The 21118-nt window shown below is 44.3% G+C and overlaps 1 protein-coding gene across 2 annotated transcripts in view; it reads right to left on the bottom strand.

The window, feature by feature from the left end:
* dis3l (DIS3 like exosome 3'-5' exoribonuclease) overlaps window positions 1-16805 on the bottom strand; it is a 31091-nt gene extending 14286 nt beyond the window's left edge. Inside the window, exons 1-5 of one of the 2 annotated variants that reach the window (XM_061276048.1) lie at window positions 16520-16805; window positions 15866-16019; window positions 12428-12559; window positions 12105-12240; window positions 11017-11184 (exon numbers count right to left, since the gene is read on the bottom strand). In XM_061276048.1, the coding sequence (XP_061132032.1) occupies window positions 11017-11184; window positions 12105-12240; window positions 12428-12559; window positions 15866-16019; window positions 16520-16673 (744 nt within the window). In that variant the 5' untranslated portion in view covers window positions 16674-16805. The remainder of the gene's footprint in view (window positions 1-11016; window positions 11185-12104; window positions 12241-12427; window positions 12560-15865; window positions 16020-16519) is intronic. The other variant, XM_061276049.1, reaches the window with a different exon arrangement.
* Window positions 16806-21118: the final 4313 nt, after the last annotated feature.

The following is a 21118-nucleotide window of genomic DNA, read 5'->3' on the forward strand; positions in this document are numbered from 1 at the left end:
CAGAAACTGGCTCTTGGGACATGGAATGTCACCTCTCTGGCTGGAAAGGAACCCGAGCTGGTGTGCGAGGCAGAAAGGTTCCGAATAGATATAGTCGGACTTGCCTCCACGCACAGTTTGGGTTCCGGTACAAGCCCTCTCGAGAGGGGCTGGACTCTCTTCCACTCTGGAGTTGCCCACGGTGAGAGGCGTCGAGCAGGTGTGGGTATACTTATTGCCCCCCGACTGGGCGCCTGCACATTGGGGTTCACCCCGGGGAACGAGAGGGTAGCCTCCCTCCGCCTTCGGGTGGGGGGACGGGTCCTGACTGTTGTTTGTGTCTATGCACCAAACGGCAGTTCAGAGTACCCACCCTTTTTAGAGTCCCTGGAGGAGATGCTGGAGAGCGCTCCTTCTGGGGACTCCATCGTTCTATTGGGTGACTTCAATGCTCACGTGGGCAATGACAGTCAGACCTGGAAGGGCGTGATTGGGAGGAACGGCCCCCCCGATCTGAACCCGAGCGGTGTTCTATTATTGGACTTCTGTGCTCGACACGGATTTTCTATAATGAACACCATGTTCAAACATAAGGGTGTCCATGTGTGCACTTGGCACCAGGACACCCTAGGCCGCAGTTCGATGATCGACTTTGTAGTCGTGTCATCAGATTTGCGGCCGCATGTTTTGGACACTCGGGTGAAGGGAGGGGCGGAGCTGTCAACTGATCACCACCTGGTGGTGGGTTGGCTCCGATGGTGGGGGAAGATGCCGGTCCGACCTGGCAGACCCAAACGTTCTGTGAGGGTCTGCTGGGAACGTCTGGCGGAATCCCCTGTCAGGAAGAGCTTCAACTCCCACCTCCGGCAGTACTTTTCCCACGTCCCGGGGGAGGCGGGGGAGATTGAGTCCGAGTGGACCTTGTTCCGCACCTCCATTGTTGAGGCGGCCGACCGGAGCTGTGGCCGTAAGGTCATTGGTGCCTGTCGAGGCGGCAATCCCCGAACCCGCTGGTGGACACCGGCGGTAAGGGATGCCGTCAAGCTGAAGGAGGAGTCCTATCGGGCCGTTTTGGCCTGCGGGACTCCCGAGGCAGCTGACAGGTACCGGATGGCCAAGCGGAACGCGGCTTCGGCGGTTGCTGAGGCAAAAACCCGGGCCTGGGAGGAGTTTGGCGAGGCCATGGAGAATGACTTCCGGACGGCTTCGAGGAAATTCTGGTCCACCATCCGGCGTCTCAGGAGGGGGAAGCAGTGCAACGTCAACACTGTTTACAGTGGAGATGGCGTGCTGCTGACCTCGACTCGGGATGTCGTGTGTCGGTGGGGAGAATACTTCAAAGACCTCCTCAATTTCACGGACACGCCTTCCATTGTGGAGGCAGGGCCTGGGGACTCTGAGGCGGACTCTCCAATCTCTGGGGTTGAAGTCACTGAGGTAGTTAAAAAACTCCTCGGTGGCAAGGCCCCGGGGGTGGATGAGATCCGCACGGATTTCTTAAGGGCTCTGGATGTTGTGGGGCTGTCATGGCTGACACGTCTCTACAGCATCGCGTGGACATCGGGGACAGTGCCTCTGGATTGGCAGACTGGGGTGGTGGTTCCCCTCTTTAAGAAGGGGGACCGGAGGGTGTGTTCCAATTACAGGGGAATTACACTCCTCAGCCTCCCTGGTAAGGTCTATTCAGGGGTGCTGGAGAGGGTCCGTCGGGAGGTCGAACCTCGGATTCAAGAGGAACAGTGTGGCTTTCGTCCTGGCCGTGGAACAGTGGACCAGCTCTTCACCCTCAGCAGGATCCTCGAGGGTGCATGAAAGTTCGCCCAACCAGTCCACATGTGTTTTGTGGACTTGGAGAAGGCGTTCGACCGTGTCCCTCGGGAGGTCCTGTGGGGGGTGCTTCGGGAGTACGGGGTACCGAGCCAACTGAGAAGGGCGGTTCGATCCCTGTATCACCGATGCCAGAGTTTGGTCCGCATTTCCGGCAGTAAGTCGGATTCGTTCCCAGTGAGGGTTGGACTCCGCCAAGGCTGCTCTTTGTCACCGATTCTGTCTATGATTTTTATGGACATAATTTCTAGGCGCAGCCGAGGCGTTGAGGGTGTCCGGTTTGGGGACCTCAGCATCGCGTCTCTGCTTTTTGCAGACGACGTGGTGCTGTTGGCTTCTTCAGGCCGTGATCTCCAGCTCTCACTGGAGCGGTTCGCAGCCGAGTGTGAAGCGGTTGGGATGAGGGTCAGCACCTCCAAATCCGAGTCCATGGTCCTCGATCGGAAAAGGGTGGAATGCCCTCTCCAGATCGGGGATGAGATCCTGCCCCAAGTGGAGGAGTTTAAGTATCTTGGGGTCTTGTTCACGAGTGAGGGGAGGATGGAGCGCGAGATTGACAGGCGGATCGGTGCAGCGTCGGCAGTACCGTTTATTTCCCGTGTATAATGCGCCCCCATGTATAATATGCACCCTAAAAATGGCATGTTGATGCTGGAAAAAAGCCTGTACCCATGTATAATACGCACCCAATTTTTATGATTTTTTTTTATTTTTTTCAATTTTTTTTTTATTTTTTTAAGTCCCAATGATCGTCACACACGCAGGGAGGCAATGGGTCCCATTTTTATAGTCTTTGGTATGGTCTTAACTAGGCTGGATGTAATTTTTTTTGTTGGCGTTGATTTCTCCGACGGCCCGTAAAGGCACCACCGCGATCAGTTGCGGACATGTGAAAAAGGTGTGCGGACGTGAAAAAGGCGGCTCTGTATGGGAGAGACGTTGAAGAGGAATAAAAACACCCTTGGAAACCAAAACTTGCCCCTCGTCGTGACTCGGAGCCGCAACAAATGTTTCGGATTTGTGTAGGGTACATTGTGACAGCAAACGAGCAGGTGATCGAGCAAGCGTCTGATTCGAGAGCATTGCGGTCGTATGGAGCGTGTTTGAAGTGAACAGCAGAGACGAAAGGAACAAGGCAAAGTGTTGTGAAATAAAATATTACCTGTAATACGCATTTTGTTATTTGCTGATTGAAACTGCTAATTAAACTGTGAATTGAAACTAATAGGAAGAAAACAACTCTCGCTCTTTATATAGCTGACGTGTCTTGCGCATCCGTTCTGCGCATCTGTAATGGCGGCCTCCGTATGACGTCCGGTCCGCGATGGAGATTAAAAAACAAACAATATTTGACAATAACACACCATCAAGGATTGCACCATTGCATCAAACGATGTGTCGTCAATTATGAATTTTACTGACTAAGTGTGTTGGGCAGGATGGCTGAATGCGATGCGCGATTGACAACAAACAAGAAGAAAGGTGATTTCAAGTTTTATTTCGAGGGAGATTTGTAATGTCTCGTCCCCAGTTTTGCTATGTGTCTAGGTTGCCATAGTTTCTGTTCGCGTCGCCCCTCCCTTCCTGTGTCACCTCAATCAATGTAACGTGTTTTGTATTTAAGTCCTGTCTGCCACTCGCTCACCGTCGGATCATTGCATGTGTTACTGTCATGATGTCTGTTTGGTTTCTTTTCCTGTCGTTGGTAATGTCACCCTGTCTTTTTGTTCCACGTCTTTGTCGGTCAGTCCTGTTGTTGGTTTTGATGTACCATGATTTTCTAAAAAAATAAAAAAATAAAATAAAAATAAAAAAAAATTAAAAAAAAATTGTACCCATGTATAATGCGCACCCCAGATTTTAGGAGAATAAATTAGTTAAATTTCGCGCATTATACAAGGAAAAAAACGGTAACGTGGACTCTGTACCGGTCCGTCGTGGTAAAGAGAGAGCTGAGCCAAAAGGCAAAGCTCTCAATTTACCGGTCGATTTACGCTCCTACCCTCACCTATGGTCACGAGCTATGGGTCGTGACCGAAAGAACGAGATCCCGGATACAAGCGGCCGAAATGAGTTTTCTCCGCAGGATGTCCGGGCTCTCCCTTAGAGATAGGGTGAGAAGTTCGGTCATCCGGGAGAGACTCGGAGTAGAGTCGCTTCTCCTCCACGTTGAGAGGAGCCAGATGAGGTGGCTCGGGCATCTCATCAGGATGCCTCCTGGACGCCTCCCTGGGGAGGTGTTCCGGGCATGTCCCACCGGTAGGAGACCCGGGGACGACCCAGGACGCGCTGGAGAGACTATGTCTCTCAGCTGGCCTGGGAACGCCTTGGGATACCCCGAGATGAGCTAGATCAGTGGTTCCCAAAGTGGGCGGTACCGCCCCCCTGGGGGCGGTGGAAAGCTCTGGGGGGGCGGTGAGGAAGAAAGGGGCGGTAGGGGGGCGGCAGTCGATTTGTACACAACACGCACGCCGCTCTGGCCCAGTCAGATACGACAGCATAGCTACAAAAGCAAAAGCTCAGGTTTGTAATTTCAAGCTTGTAATGTTCAGAATTTTATCTTATAATAAAAACCGCATTCTGGCGGTCAACATCATCTTGAGTTCAAGTCAACATGAAATTGGGGACTCGCCAGAACGCGCCGTGTTGTGTTGTGTTGAGCTGGTTAGGGCAATGGTCCCCAACCACCGGGCCGCGGCCCGGTACCGGTCCGTGGGTCACTTGGTACCGGGCCGCCAAGCCGCACAGAATTTTTTTTTTTATCGACGATCAATTAATTCAGGTCAAGACGCTCGTCCCGGTCACGTGACATGTTTCCCCAGTCGAGCCCGCAAAGCTAATATGTGGCGACAGGCTAACTAACCAGGCAGTGAAGCATTCAAAACTGCTTCAACACATGGAGACCAAGCATCCTGCAATAAAAGACAAACCTTAAATCACTTCGGGTGTCATTGTCTCCGATTACGTCTAGATGGGACCGGCTCGTTTCTGAGAAACAAACTCAGTGCTCCCACTAATTCAACGTAATGGTAATGATATTATAAATGTATTATTTATTTATTTATATAAATGTATTATTTATTTATATAAATGCCGGTCCGCGAAAATATTTCTGACATGTAACCGGTCCGTGGCGCAAAAAAGGTTGGGGGGGGGGGGGGTAGGGGGGTAGGAGGGGGGCGCTAGGAATTCACTGGGGAGCCAAAGGGGGCGCCAGCCTGCAAAAGTTTGGGAACCACTGAGCTAGATGAAGTGGCTGGGGAGAGGGAAGTCTGGGAGTCCCTTCTGAAGCTGCTGCCCCCGCGACCCGACCCCGGATAAACGGAAGAAGATGGATGGATGGACAATATCTATTTTTAGATGACCTGTCTACGTTAAATGAGAACAAAACTTGTTGTTCATCTCTTGTCTTATTTATTGTGGAGGCACAAATCTTAGCCCATTGAATCTTATCAAAATTTTCACGAGCTCAGTAACTCCCCTTCAATATAACACATAGGACAACGGTGGGGTGCAATTTTTCAACACCGAAGCTGGCGATGTCAGACTTGAAGGGGAAAACTTGTCATTTGGATTTAAAATATCCTGTCTCTTTTGGGACACCAAACTTGTACTTTTCACAGACCTTGTAAGTATAAAGTTGCTTAATCATTTTGAATTCAATTCTCAATATTATGGGGAGACAGTGCTTGAAACGAGCACTTGAGAAATCGCTCCTCCTTGTTCCAGACACATGGGCCACAGCATTTGGGGAAAAACTGAGAAACATGTTGGATCAGCCAGCTAAGAGAATTACAATAATCCTTCTTAGAGCTCACAAAAACTGTTATTTGTGCATCAACTACCAGAGATATAATTTGTTTTGTTTGCTTGTTTAAATTCCAACAAGTGAAGAGGCATTCTCCCTGACCCCTTGTAGAAAATTGGCTGACAAATAGTCTGTCAATAAAGGCACTAATCATGTTAATTACTGCAGTCATAAGTTTCTCCAAGGACACACTACTTGACTAAACTGATAGCAGGGGGTGATTTTCATCTCTTAACATTGAAATTTACGGTAATATATTGTAAAATTGTCTTTCGTGAGCGTGACACATGGATTGATAGCACTGTGATATTTTGTTGTCTTCGCTACTGTACTGAAGGTAAATTGATGGTTGTTTTTATTAATTTCCAAATTAAAGTTGAGTAAATGAGTATTCTGTCTTTAAAGAGGGCCTTTCAGTAGGTTGTAAGACTGGCTGAGAAATCTTCAAACAAACAAGTAGAACGTTACTTCCTCCCTAATCAATTCTTTCTGACAAGAGTTTGGCTATTGGGTAAATTGATAGCTGCTACAGGAAAAGTTAGCTGTGGTGTCCACAACATCATTCTGTCTTTCATTCATTTTCTAAACTGCTTTTTCTCACGAGGGTTACAGGTGCGCTGGAGCCTATTTCGGGCTGTTGGCGGAGTACACCCTGAACTGGTTGACAGACAATCGCAAGGCACAGAGAGGAACAACCATTCGCACTCACACTTATGGGCAATTTGGATTGCTCAATCAGCCAACCGTGCATGTTTTTGGGATGTGGGAGAAAACCAGGGGGAACCCACGCAGGCATGGGGAGAACATGCAAATTCCACACATGAAGGCCGGGTACAGAATCCAACCCACAACCTCTGCACTGCTAACTAGTTGACCACCTCACTGCCTCATGGTCAACATTAGTGTGGAAATCATCTGCAATCTGTTGCGATGCTACGGAACTGACTCAGAGATAAGAGCATGAGCCTGCCTAAATTAGCAAAATTATCATCTGAAGGTGCTTAGCTCACAGGTGACAGGTCCTGAGTTTGAATCAACGACTAGTGCTCCCTGTGTGGATTTTCTCCAGGTCTGAACAAAATTTTATGTGTTTCTAAAACATCCATCAACTATCTCAGAAAACGTAACTGCAACCAAAAATGAAATAGTGCATTTACGAGACTTTTTATTTTATTTTATGTTTTTGTCTTACTAGACTTGATAACAATATTAACAATACAAATTAAAAACTAAAGTGTAAAAAACACCTATCGAGTGTGAAATTACACCATTAAATAATTATAGCTGGCTATAGCCAAAACCTTGTCTGTAAGCAAGTCAGTCCTGTATTTTGAGATGTGTTAAGTGAAAGGATACCACCTCGCTTTCTCTGCCGATTACTTGGCAGCTGCCTGAAGACTCCAGGTGTCCCTTGACAACAGGGAAGCGCTCTCACATCAAAGCCAAAATATAAAACAAATTCAATGTGAGCAAAGATTACCATTAGATAACAGCAACTAAGCTGGTAAGAGACACGTACTTAAACGTTGGAAGTTGTCAATGTGGGTGTGGAGGTATTTATGTCTGATGATTTGGCTGCTGCATGTGCCAAATGCACACATCTAAACACTCCTTTATTGACCAGTGTAATTTGTGTAAAGCATAATTCAAGGGTGTATTCGGACCGGAAAAGTCCTTTAGTCCGCTTGTTTGGTCCGGATCAAAAGCAATTTTTTTTTTTTTTCGTTTGGTGCGGTTCCTATTCAGACTGTACATTTTGTAAGCGAAGTATGTTTTGTAAACACACCCACGCTGGTGATGATCTGTGCTCCCATTGGACAGCAATGACCAGGGTGGCACACAGAGCACAGACCCAGAAATGGAGGAAAACATGTGAGTCCTCTGCGCTGCATATTTGTGCTGTTGGTTCGGATCTACGCTGTTTGTATTCACACCTGGAGCGAACTGTACCAGAGTTCGTTTGGAAGCGAACTAAGACCACTTGAAAAAGTGGTCTTAGTTCGCTTCCAAATTTCTTCGATGTCCTCAGGGTACCAGAGTACCCTGAGGACATCGAAGAACACTGGAGCCTGCTCAAGTCTTCCATCCTCGACACCTGCCGTGCCATTCTCGGGTACAAGGCCAGAAAGCATCAGGACTGGTTTGATGAGAACGACACAGAGATAGAACAGCTCATCTCCAAGAAAAGGGAAACCTTTCGTGTCTGGCAAAATGACATCACCTGCACAGCAAAGAGACAGGCCCACTCCAAAGCCAAGGCTGACGTCCAGAGCCGGGTGAGACAGATTAAAAACTCCTGGTGGACAGAAAGGGCACTGGAAATCCAGAGTTTGGCAGACTCTGGTGACACCAGAGGCTTTTTCAGCGCTACTAAGGCTGTCTACGGCCCAAGCCATCGCGGCCAAAAACCCCTACGCTCTAAAGACGGGCAGGAGCTGTTGAAGGACAATGAGTCCATAAACAACCGGTGGAGAGAGCACTTTCAGGAACTCCTCAACCGTGACAGCACAACTCAGTCGGATTTCCTCAGTCACATCCCTCAGAGTCCCATCAGGGAAGACATGGGTGAACCTCCCACTTTAGTAGAGGTCCAAGATGCCATCAGGAGCATGAAGAACAACAAGGCTTCTGGGCCAGATGGGATCCCAGCTGAGGTCCTAAAGGAAGGTGGACTAGAGCTCCAGCGCCACCTCCATTCCCTCTTTCTGAAGGTCTGGGAAAAAGAAGTACTCCCCTCGGAGCACAGGGATGCTCTGATAGTGACCATTTTCAAGAAAGGGGACAAAGCAGATTGCGGAAACTATAGGGGCATCTCGCTCCTTTCAACAGTTGGCAAAGTACTTGCCCGTGTTCTTGCCAATCGCCTACTGCCACTGTCTGAGGAAATTCTCCCAGAATCGCAGTGCGGTTTTCGCCCATCTAGAGGCACTGCAGACATGGTTTTTACAGCACGCCAACTCCAGGAGAAATGCCGTGAGCATAAACAGCCTTTGTTCATGGCTTTCATAGACCTTACAAAAGCCTTTGACACGGTGGATCGCCAGGCCCTATGGAGCATTCTTCTGAGGTATGGTTGCCCGGACAAATACGTCAGAATACTGCGTTTATTACATGACGGAATGACAGCCACAGTGCTCAATAACAGCTCCTTGACTGAGCCTTTCACTGTAGAGACAGGGGTCAAACAGGGATGCATTATTGCACCCACCCTGTTCTCTGTCTTCATTGCCGCCATACTCCACCTCATCAACAAAGAACTACCACACGGAATCCCAATATGGTACAGGACTGATGGCAGGCTCTTCAACCTTAACAGGTTCAAAGCCAAAACCAAGATCAGAACCACCACGGTCGTGGAGCTCCAGTATGCAGACGATAATGCCATAGCAGCACACTCTGCAGAAGACCTCCAGGGCATCCTGAACTCCTTCGCTAAGGCATACAGAGCCCTGGGTCTGACCGTGAACATCAAGAAGACCCAGGTGCTACATCAACCCCCACCCAACCAGCCATCTACTCCGCCCATCATAAATGTGGACAACACTGCACTTGAATATGTTCACCATTTCCCCTACCTCGGCTGTTTTCTCTCCTCCAAAGCGGACATTGACTCCGAGGTCAACCATCGCCTGAGCTGTGCCAGTGGAGCGTATGCCAGACTCCGGAAAAGAGTCTTCGAAGACCGAGACCTCCGGGTTGACACCAAGCTCCTGGTTTACAAAGCTGTGGTTCTCCCCACCTTACTTTACGGGGCAGAGTCATGGACAACCTACAGCAGGCACCTAAGAGCTCTTGAACAACACCACCAGAGAACCTTGAGGAAAATACTCCGGATCAAATGGGAGGACAGACGCACAAACATCAGCGTTCTGGAGGAAGCCAGGATACCGAGCATCACCACCTTAATAATGCACCACCAACTCCGATGGACAGGACATCTCATCCGCATGGCTGACACCCGCCTCCCCAAACAGATGTTATACTCCCAGCTGGAGAGAGGTCCGCGAGCCCCGGGCGGGCAAAAGAAACGTTTTAAGGACAACCTCAAGACCAATCTCAAGAAATTCCAAATAACATCTCGGGACTGGGAGCGCATCGCCTTGAACAGGAACTGCTGGAGGGCAGCGGTGCAAGAAGGTGCAGCACATCACGAAAAGGAACTCCGCCGTGTCGCAGAAACCAAACGACAACTCCGAAAGGAAAGACAAAAACAGGCTCCAGCACGACCACAACCCACCACCACATTCCCCTGCCCACACTGCACAAAAATATGTGGATCCCGGATCGGCCTCTACGCCCACCTGCGGACCCACAAGTAGATGACCCTGAGAAGAAGACCGTCATACTCGTCCCGAGTGACCGCCGATGATGATATTTGTGCTGTTGGTTCGGATCTACGCTGTTTGTATTCACACCTGGAGCGAACTGTACCAGAGTTCGTTTGGAAGCGAACTAAGACCACTTGAAAAAGTGGATCTTGGTCCGTTTCTTGAATCCGCACCAGGATTTGTTTGCGTGTATTCACACCTGCACAAAAGGTCCGGACCAGCCTTTCAATCGGACCCTGGTCCGTTTAAAGCTGACCAAACAGTCAAGTCTGAATACACCCTTAGTTTCACTGATGAGGCGCTACCTCCCAGAATGAAAATACAAATTTGGCTTTTACTAAAACAGTCCCCTGTTGGAACCAAGGGCCATGACTGCGACGTAGACGACGCCTCGACTAGAATGCGGACTGTAAATGTCTGTGTCACTGGCATACAATGAAGACCAGAAATGCCTCAGGGAAAGAAAATATGTGTCAAGCATTCTTTGAAGGTCGACCTTTTTTCCTCAGCCCTAAACCCCTTCCTCGACCCCTGGGCACCAGGGAAACAACTATTTGATGTGACAAATTCATTTTTTTCCTGCTAACCTTATACTGCTCTTTGGTTTAAAAAAAAAAAAAAAAAGGGGGTTATACTAGAGAAATGATGGTATGTCAAGATCAGAAATCAGAACGTTTGCTCGGATTGCTTTAATTGAAATCAATGATTCAATTAATCTTCAAACTGATGCACTGGTCGTGGCATTGGTGTTCCATTTCTATGAGTATATAATTAAAAAAGATCAAATATGAAGATGCCAAAAGGCTTATAAAAAATAAATAAAAAAAAGACACTGCAGTTACCCAATTGCATCTCATTTATGTTCCGGACCAAACAAAGAGAAATAAGTTAGTTTGGCACAATAATCTCAAGAGAAGATATGCCTTTAAAAATTATTCTCCACCTATTTATAATCCAATAAATATCATATAGTATATTAAAATGTTTTTTTCATTAAAAGCATAAATGCATCATCAAACTCCTGATACTTTAAGACGCACCAGGAAGGATCAAACACAAACAGAGAGGTTATACCTGAATATAGCGCCCAGACTTGATGCCAGCCTCCAGGACTTCAGCCGGTAGGTGCTCAGTAAACTCTTTTTCTGTGCACTCACTCTCCTTCTCTTGTAGAGCCTGGCGAATGGACCTGTACAATTCATGAGCTGTCCGCAGCTCTAACCAGAAGTTTTGTAAATATTCCTACAAAATAATGACAAAAATTAAAGAGGTCTGTTTGAGCAATACATTGATGCAAACGATGATAGCTTCTTTATAAGGTTAATAAATTCAGTCGAACAGACTGTCATTTTCTTTTATTGTACCATTAATAATACTGTATGGCAAACCTACCTTGGAACATTACGCATTAAAAGGCTTGCATAGAATATCACTTGAAAAACGCACTAAATTGTGCATGTACATGCACATACGGCGAATACTCTCATAACTTTCGCTAACAATATATGTTAAGATACTCCTTGACACACAAACCTTGTCCCGCAGCCAAGGTGCATCAATTCAAGATACTTCCTCAACACCAATGTGTCTACATTTTTATTAGACAAGGTTTTGGCATCACATTATGGAATTTCAGGGTGTTTCAAAGAGCACGGGTAAAGGCAAATAGGTGAGTTTTTCTACAAATAGTGGGGGGGGGGGGGGAAGAATAGGTACATTTGCAAAAGGTTAGCAAATCATAAATGAAGAGGATTTCAGTCAATAAAGAAAATGTGTGTTTTGCAAAATACTGTATACAACATGAAATGTGGCAAACGCATTTTATTTATGTTGGCAATTTGCTTGGCTTATTGAAAAATGCAGCAGAAGAATTCCAATGACACAGCATCAGCTATTGTCAATTGCCATCTACATAAAGGTTGCAATATGATACTTAAAGGCTTCTGTATATACTGTACACCGTACATGAGCTAGTCTACCTGTTAAAGGTAAAGCATGTCTACCATTCTCTGGGTGGTTGAATGTAGATTAGTTGTAGTTTATACTACCATATCAGAGCCCACAATCATTACATCAGAAGGCAATGAAGGTATTGAACATAATACTAGTGTCAGTATATGACAGCCGTGATGTGCTTGGCCTGGTTGTGTTCAGTCCTGTACCTGTACAGAGATGACATACACTCCAGACTGAAGGTTGCTGTATTGATTAATTATGTCCTGGTTCTCTGTGATCATCACAACAGCCATCATACCAGCTAGGTGGTTATAATACCAAACTGCTGCAGAGTACACACACCTGCATACACAAACAAACATGACGTAAAGAATGCTATAAATGTACTATTTTTTCAAAATTATATGGGACTCGACAAAAAATTGCACACGTCGCTATTCTGTGCATTTCTCAATTTAGATCACCACAAACCGCTAGCGTACTGGGTCTGACTTTAACAAAAAGGTCAAGTGTTTCATTAGAAGCTCACCTGGTCTGCCACTGTTCTTGACTCTCCCCATTCTCCCGCTGACAGAAAGAAAACTCTTGAAATTCATTTGCAAACAGAACACAGTCATGCCGGGGGTCTTTCAGCAGGTTTCGCAGGCGGTTATATTGTCTGCTTAACGACATATCACAATGGAAATATGTTACACAGAAGCAATAATGGCTCAAGAATATTTTGTTTTTCAAAGCAATATTGTGGAAATAAAAACTATGGTAATCTTTATCCAACAAAATGTTTTCACTTGAGAAAAAAAGCAGAAGTGTTCATGCGATGGCAGAAGAATCTAAATAACTGATAACTAACAAAGGTTGGTGAGTGTGATATTGCTCAATTGATGTTTAGTTGTTTTTTTAACACGAAATGACAACAATAATTGGTTAATACACAGTAATACGTTTTTTTTTATTATATACTTTGAAGAAAAATTACATTGCATCTGATTATTTGATCAAACGATGATAGAATAGTACATTCTAAAACTATTTGATAGTTACAACCCTTGGTGATAGCAATGACTTCCATAGCCTTTGAGTAAAAATAACTAAGCCCCCCTCCCTAGTAGTACCTTTGTTGTGTCACCAGTGAGTAAATGAACTGTGTACTTTCCATCATCGCTGCGTGAATGAGGTAACAAGTTGTAAAATACAATTAGACTGAGTGCTCAAAAGATGTAGCTCGTTCACCACTTCGGGGAATATCTTCAGCCATTCTGAAGTCAAAAGTCAAAGTCAGCTTTATTGTCAATCCCTTCATATGTCAAGACACACAAAGAAACCGAAATTCCGTTTCCTCCATCCCACGGTGACGAGACACAGGACACGATAAACATACAAGTAGACGACACAAAATAAAAACAAGGCACAAACAATAAATAATAAATAAATAAAATGAGTGATGAATAAATAATAAATAAACAGATAACCCAATAAATAAGAGGCGCAAAACTGAGCCAGTGTGCGTACAGCAGACAGTAAGCATAGCGCAAAGTACAGGATGCTACGCAGAAAGGGGGTGCGAGTTCAGGATCCTAACAGCCTGGAGTATGAAGCTGTTGGAGAGTCTGGTGGTGCGGGAGCGCAGGCTCCTGTACCTCTTCCCAGAGAGCAGAAGATCAAACAAAGAGTGAGCGGGGTGACTCACATCACTCACAATCGTGGTCGCTTTGCGGGTGAGATGGGAGGTGTAAATGTCCTTCAAGGAGGGGAGCGAAGCACCAATAATCTTACCAGCCGTGTTCACTATGCGCTGCAGGGCCTTCAAGTTGTAGTCAGTGCAGCCGCCACCCCAAACAGCAATACAGCTGGAGAGAACGCTCTCAATGGTGCCGCGGTAAAATGTAGTCATGACGGCCGGAGGAGCGCTCGCTCGCCTGAGTTTCCGCAGGAAGTACAGGCGGCGCTGGGCTTTCTTCTTCAGTGATGCGGTGTAGGAGGACCAGGAGAGATCCTCACTGATGTGCACCCCCAGGTACTTGGTGCTGCTCACTCTCTCCACCAAAGCACCGTCGATGGTCATCGGCAGGTGTTGGGTGTGACCCTTCCGGAGGTCCACAACAATCTCCTTGGTCTTGTCGACGTTCAGCAGGAGGTTGTTGTCCCTGCACCATGTGGTCAGAAGGTCAACCTCCAGCCTGTATTGAGTCTCGTCTCCCTTGGTGATGAGACCCACCAGAGTCGTGTCGTCAGCAAACTTCACTATGCGGTTGTCGCTGTAGATGCAGTGCAGTCATGTGTCAGGAGGGTGAAGAGCAGCGGACTGAGCACGCAGCCTTGGGAAGTTGTGGAAGTGCCGCCATATGTAATTATCCCAGCTATTTACCATTTGTGTTTCTAATCATATGGAGTGATAGAGTTGGAGATGGAGTTGTTATAGAGTTCGATGTAAACTAACGGTGGCCACTGATACATTGCTCTCTTTCATGATTGATGATGATCAATGTATGCGACAAATGCTTTTTCCTCAATATCATGCAATTATGGTAACCTGTCAAAAAGTATACCACTAATGTCATGGACTGTGCAATTTGGCATAAACCTATTTAAATTGCATTTCCTATGAAACATTTATTGTATTTGGCAAACAGACGAAACCGCTTCAGTAAAACTAAACTCACACATGTTGTGTTTTAATAGAGCCTTTGTTCAAAGGACTAGACACTGTAATTTCTGACCTGTTATGACATCAGCATTAACTCACGCAGCTATGTCCAGCTAACACTGTCACAAGTAAAGCTTCACCATATTAATGATGCAACATTTTAGGACAGCCCAGTAAGCAGAAACGTTCAACAAATTGCAATGAAACCAGTGATTTGGGACTCCTTGCTTCTCCAATATTCATCAAGCTTGTCAACAGCAATCCTGGATGTTTGTGTCGGAGAGATGCATATCATGTCACTGGCTCATTCTCATTTAGCTTAATCAGCAGAGCTCTGATTTAATGAGGCTGACCGCTGTCAACTCTTGGACAAGGGCTGTGTATTGGCCCTGTTGTACCGAAAGTTTAAAAATAGATATTTGAGGCAAAGAGTAATTATTACAATTTTTCCCACAAAATGTTTCTTTCAACTAATCACTATTGCACCATCTTTTTCTCACATGATAATACATTTCCACTTTTCTCCTTGTGATCGAAACTGCTTGATCAAATTCAGAAAAATGGACAAGTGGTATAGAAAATGGATGGATGGATGATGTAAAAGAGTTTCTATTCTATTGTGTATTTAGGTAACTGGGGGAGATGGCATCTAATGGAGCAACTGGGCTTCAAAAATGATTCAACTTGAATAGAATAAAAGGACCACATTTGGTTCTCATGACAAACAAGTATTTACTACTAGGAGGAAAAAAAGAGCAAAGCAAAGACAACAATTGTATGTGGTGGGTTCTAAAAAAAATGTAGGCTACTTTATACATTTGACCATTGCACACTTGTTATTGCTGTTTGTAAAAAACAAGCTGACATTGTATAGCTTTTGTGTAACCTCAATGTGGTATAGATTCTAAAACCACCTAATGAAATCAACACACTTGAGCTCTTTACAAACTATAAACAAAGGATGCACGATACTGAAAAAACATGATTGTTGTATAGCTATATAGGCATTACTGCAATATTTAGCACATATCTAAAAATACATTTTTTATGTGATGAAATCATTACATCTCATTCATATGCCAAAATAAGCAATATTTAAGTATCCTTAGCTAATTAATTGTAATTACCCTTGATAATGTTCAACTATGGTTGGTAATGTACATTTAAGTTTGCTTCTTACTAGTAAAATTCATACAATTCCATAAGAAACTTATTGCATGTCTTTGCGGTATGCATATTGGAGCGGGCAGTATCACAATATCGATATATATATTGTGTGTTACTATAAATACTATGAACAAAACAAAACAAAAGTTTACTGACCTGCGTCCTTTGCAGTGATGGACAGCTTGGCAGGCTGTCTGAGTGAGGATGATGCCCTGCAGCTCTCTAAATTCCAAGATCTCCTGGTAGTCCAACACCACGCCAACATCAGGCACGACATAGTGGGTCAAATCTCCAGGCAACACCTTACCATCTGACAAAGGGGAAGGGGAGTCAGAAGGGTAGGATTTTGGTTCCCTTTCTCAGCCATTTTATTATTTAGTATTATATTATAATAAATTCTTTAAATTGTCTCTATGCAGTACTACAGGCCATGTACTGACGGAATTACGTATTTATTTACGTGTTTCCTCAATACTAAAACAATACATCCAATATAAGAGCTGTATGAAAAAGGATGCCCTTAGAAACGTAATCATGTTTGTAAATGCAATTATTATCACTGAATTCGTAAATATTGCAAGCATTTATTGTGGTTGTTTGTAATAACTGGACTGGAGAACGGTGTTTTGAATGCCGCTTCAACTTGTCTGTCTGGCTAACCCTTAGCATCGCATTGAATTCAGTTGTGATGTACCAGTAGGCTGCCAGATAATACCTTGCACACCTATCCTGTTGAGCTAGAATATTAGTTTTTGTTTCGTTGTCCTACGTGCCTTTAATAAAAGCTCGTTGAACGTTAGATAAGTTTACCGTTGTCACAGCTGGCAAGACAGAGAGAGCTGTAGCATGGAACTTGCTCCCTCAAGTAATGTTCGCGAACAACACGAACCTTTCTGCCCCGACTACTCTTCAAATGGAGAGTTTTTTCCATTTTAATCATTTTGTGAGGACAACATGGGGCCATATACGTACACCTGGTTTTATCCGATAGCTATCCTACAGAAACGCGAGAAATCAACTGGAAACATATTAGCGCAATTTTAAGGAAGCGCAAAGCAAGACACAACAAATGACGCCACGACGTGACGTCAAAACGTTTAGCTGCATTCAAGTACTATTGGAAATTACGGAATTCGTTTTCTTTGCATTAGAAAATACACTAATTCATTGATAGGACAACAAATGCACTTTAAATGACTACAATAAAACAGCTTTCACTAGAGGTGTATATTATATCACTGGTATATATATATATATCTACATGACTTTATTAGGTTTTCTTCATTTTGAGAAATATTTATATATATATATATTTCTCAAAAAGATATATATATACATAGATATATATACCGTTTTTTTCCATGTATAGTGCGCCCCCATGTATAGTACGCACCCCTAACAATGGCATGCTGATGCTGGAAAAAAGCTTGTACCCATGTATAATACGCACCCAATTTTTATGAATTTTTTTAATTTTTTTTTTTTTTTTTTTTTTTTAAGTCCCAAAGATCGTCACACACGCAGGGAGGCAATGGGTCCCATTTTTAAAGTCTTTGGTATGGTCTTAACTAGGCTGGATGTCATTTTTTTGTTGGCGTTGATTTCTCCGACTGCCCCTAAACGCACCACCGCGCTCCGTGCGCACACGGCGGCTCTGTATGGGAGAGACGTTGAAGAGGAATAAAAACACCCTTGGAAACCAAAACTTGCCCCTCGTCGTGACTCGGAGCCGCAACAAATGTTTCGGATTTGTGTAGGGTACATTGTGACAGACGGCAAACTAGCAGGTGATCGAGCGAGCGTCTGATACAAGAGCATTGCGGTCGTATGGAGCGTGTTTGAAATGAACAGCAGAGACGAAAGGAACAAGGCAAAGTGTTGTGAAATAAAATATTACCTGTAATACGCATTTTGTTATTTGCTGATTGAAACTGCTAATTAAACTGTGAATTGAAACTAATAGGTGGAGAACTGAACTCTCGCTCTTTATATAGCTGACGTGTCTTGCGCAACCGTTCTGCGCATCTGTAATGGCGGCCTCCGTATGACGTCCGGTCCGCGATGGAGATTAAAAAACAAACAATATTTGACAATAACACACCATCGATTGCACCATCGCATCAAACGATGTGTCGTCAATTATGAATTTTACTAAGTGTGTTGGGCAGGATGGCTGAATGCGATGCGCGATTGACAACAAACAAGAAGAAAGGTGAGTTTTATTTCGGGGGAGATTTGTCATGTCTCGTCCCCAGTTTTGCTATGTGTCTAGGTTGCCATAGTTTCTGTTCGTGTCACCCCGCTCTTCCTGTGTCACCTCAATCGATGTAACGTGTTTTGTATTTAAGTCCTGTCTGCCCCTCGCTCACCGTTGGATCATTGCATGTGTTACTGTCATTCTGTTCCTGTCTTTGGTAATGTCACCCTGTCTTTTTGTTCCACGACTTTGTCGGTCAGTCCTGTTGTTGGTTTTGTTGTACCATGACTTTATTTTAAAAAAAAAAAAAAAAAAAAAAATTTTTTTCTTTGTACCCATGTATAATACGCACCCCAGATTTTAGGACAATAAATTAGTAAAATATTGCGCACTATACACGGAAAAAAACGGTAGATGGAGTAGTAGCACTCCAACAGTGTTAATTTCTCACATCTCGCCCATTTCCGCCTTGTTCCAGTAGCCCACTTTTCATCTAGGGGTTCTGGTCCCCCAAGGTCTGACGCAGACCTTGTTTGACCGGGCAACGTCTGAGCCGGCATCTCATTTGATTCTTTATCTCTCACCATGTTTATGAGGTAGGCGATATCGTCAAGGGTCTTGCCCACAGACCCACACTGGATGATGGTTGATAGTCTGGCGACTATCCTACTGAGCAACTACTGTAGTGGATATAGCGATACCAAGCGATGGCAACATCAGGAAAAAAGAACTTGAGAGGGCCTCAAAGAAGAGCTTGAGAAGGCCTGGAAAGTGAAGGCCTCGGTGGTGCCCGTGGTCATTGGGGCACTTGGGGCAGTGACCCCCAAACTGGAGGAGTGGCTACAGCAGATTCCAGGAACAACATCAGACATCTCAGTCCAGAAGAGTGCAGTGCTAGGAACAGCCAAAATACTGCGCAGAACCCTCAAGCTCCCAGGCCTCTGGTAGAGGACCCGAGCTTGGAGTGGGAGACCACCCGCGGAGGGTGAGAGGGGAATTTTATATATATATATATATATATATATATTTCTCAAAATGAGATATATATATTTCTCAAAATGAGATATATATATATATATATATATATATATATATATATATATATATATATATTTCTCAAAATGAGATATATAGATATAAATATTTCTCAAAATGAAGAAAACCTAATAAAGTCATGTCATTTTTGGTGGAAAGTTTTATTTTATTTGCAAATTGCAAGTGTAATTGTTATTGTTTTTTTTTTGTTAAAATGCAATTTAAACTTTCTGGAAATTTTCATTTCATTTTCAAATTGCATGTGTAATTGTTATTTTTTTGTTAAATTTCATTTTAAACTTTCTGTATCACTAGAATACTTACATTTCATTATTCCAGTAATTTAATAGAAAAGTTACAAACCTGCTACTATAGTAGGTGTTTCCCAACCTTTATTGAGCCAAGGCAGATTTTACAAAGAAAAAAGACCCACGGGCACACCACCAAACAAAGCTGTCCCAAAAGCATGACATTTGATATTGTTTAAGTTTTTTGTTTGTTTGTTTGTTTGTGCAAGTACATAAGCAACACACTTATTACAGCTTCATGTCACATTATGTTTTACAGGACTTGTCGAAAAGGGAAGCGGATTGAAGCAATTCTGCATATCCAGTCCTGTCCCGATTACAACCAAGATTTCACTGCCAGACACACAATCTACATTACTACAGTACTACCTACGTACACCATAACCATGAAAAAGAAGAAACAAACCCCCCCCCAAAGTTTTACCAGTATAATATGGTTAGAATACAGCAATAACAAATAAACTGGGAGTTTGCATAACAAGTTTAAACAAAGTAAAACAGTCATTTGACCAGGATAACAAATGGTTTCAATATATCAATGACTAGTTAACTGGAAGTTTGATCAGAAATTATAGCAGTTTGATTTGAATACAGCAATGACAAGTTGATTGGGTTTTAATATATTTTAACAGTTTGATTTGAATACAACTGTAACGATTTAATACATTTCAAGAGAATTTGAGTCACAATCTCGCAGGCACTGTCACTTATAACAGCCGGCACCCTCACCGACTGAACACAGCTAATCGTCTCCCGCTCTGGCCTCCTGTAGCCCAACCATTTTCTTATAGAATTTAGACATCTCATGACGGAGTGTTGCCCTCATCTCTCTGGCCTCTCTGCTCTCAGCCATCAGGTTGCTTTCCAAAGCTGGAAGTCCTTCATTTCCAAGGGCGCCAGACTTCATTCCTTTCAGTTTATTTTACAGGTGCAACTCCATGAGGGTCAACGTTGAGTGGAGAAGGTCTGGTCGATTGCACTGAGAACCTAAATTAGAGGATTTAAAGCTTATGATACAGTTCAGAAGTGCCTGCTCCTGTCGCAAGGAGATCAACTCCCAGTGTGCCCTTATACACTCAGCAATTCAACATTCCACAATACCGCCTGTCCCCACGGGGGTCATGGGCGTGCTGGAGCCTATCCTAGCAGTCATTGGGCAGTAGGCGGAGGACACCAAGAACCGGTTGTCAGTCAATCGCAGGGCACACAGAGACGAACAACCATCCGCACTCGCACTTAAGAGCAATTTGGAGTGCTCAATCGGCCTACCAAGCATTTTTGGGATGTGGGAGGAAACCCACGCAGGCACGGGGAGAACATGCAAACTCCACACAGAGAGTGCCGGAGGTGGAATCGAACCCACACCCTCCTAACTGTGAGGCGGACGTGCTAACCAGTGCCGCTACATTCCATAATATTATGTATGTAGTATTTTGGTATTAGCGTTGACAACTGTTGAAGAGTAACAACATTTGCACACTTCAGCAGCACAGGCACCAGCTATAATTTCTGTTCACTGGAAGCAAGTGTTAAAATATCAACAGTTCTCTGTGCCCAAGACTCAGTTTGAATAGATTTTGTTTGTTCGGGGGCATATCAAGTATTTTTATTTTTCTTCTTCAAAATAGAACTTCTGTAGAGTGCGTGTGCCCTTAGTTTTCATAGTCACAGATAGAAAAAGACTGATTTCGACTGTTACACATTCACAAACATTTTCAATCACCATTGGCATACTCAGTAGTGGTTCAAAAACAATGTTGTTTCTGTTTTAAATATAGATTTCCACATTATCACCTGTTTTGTTGCTTCTACGTCTGTGAACTTGTATTCATCGAGGTGGAGGTTTCATGACACATTTAGAACAGAGTA

This window comes from Syngnathus typhle, linkage group LG4, assembly GCF_033458585.1.
Source record: "Syngnathus typhle isolate RoL2023-S1 ecotype Sweden linkage group LG4, RoL_Styp_1.0, whole genome shotgun sequence".
NCBI lineage: Eukaryota > Metazoa > Chordata > Actinopteri > Syngnathiformes > Syngnathidae > Syngnathus > Syngnathus typhle.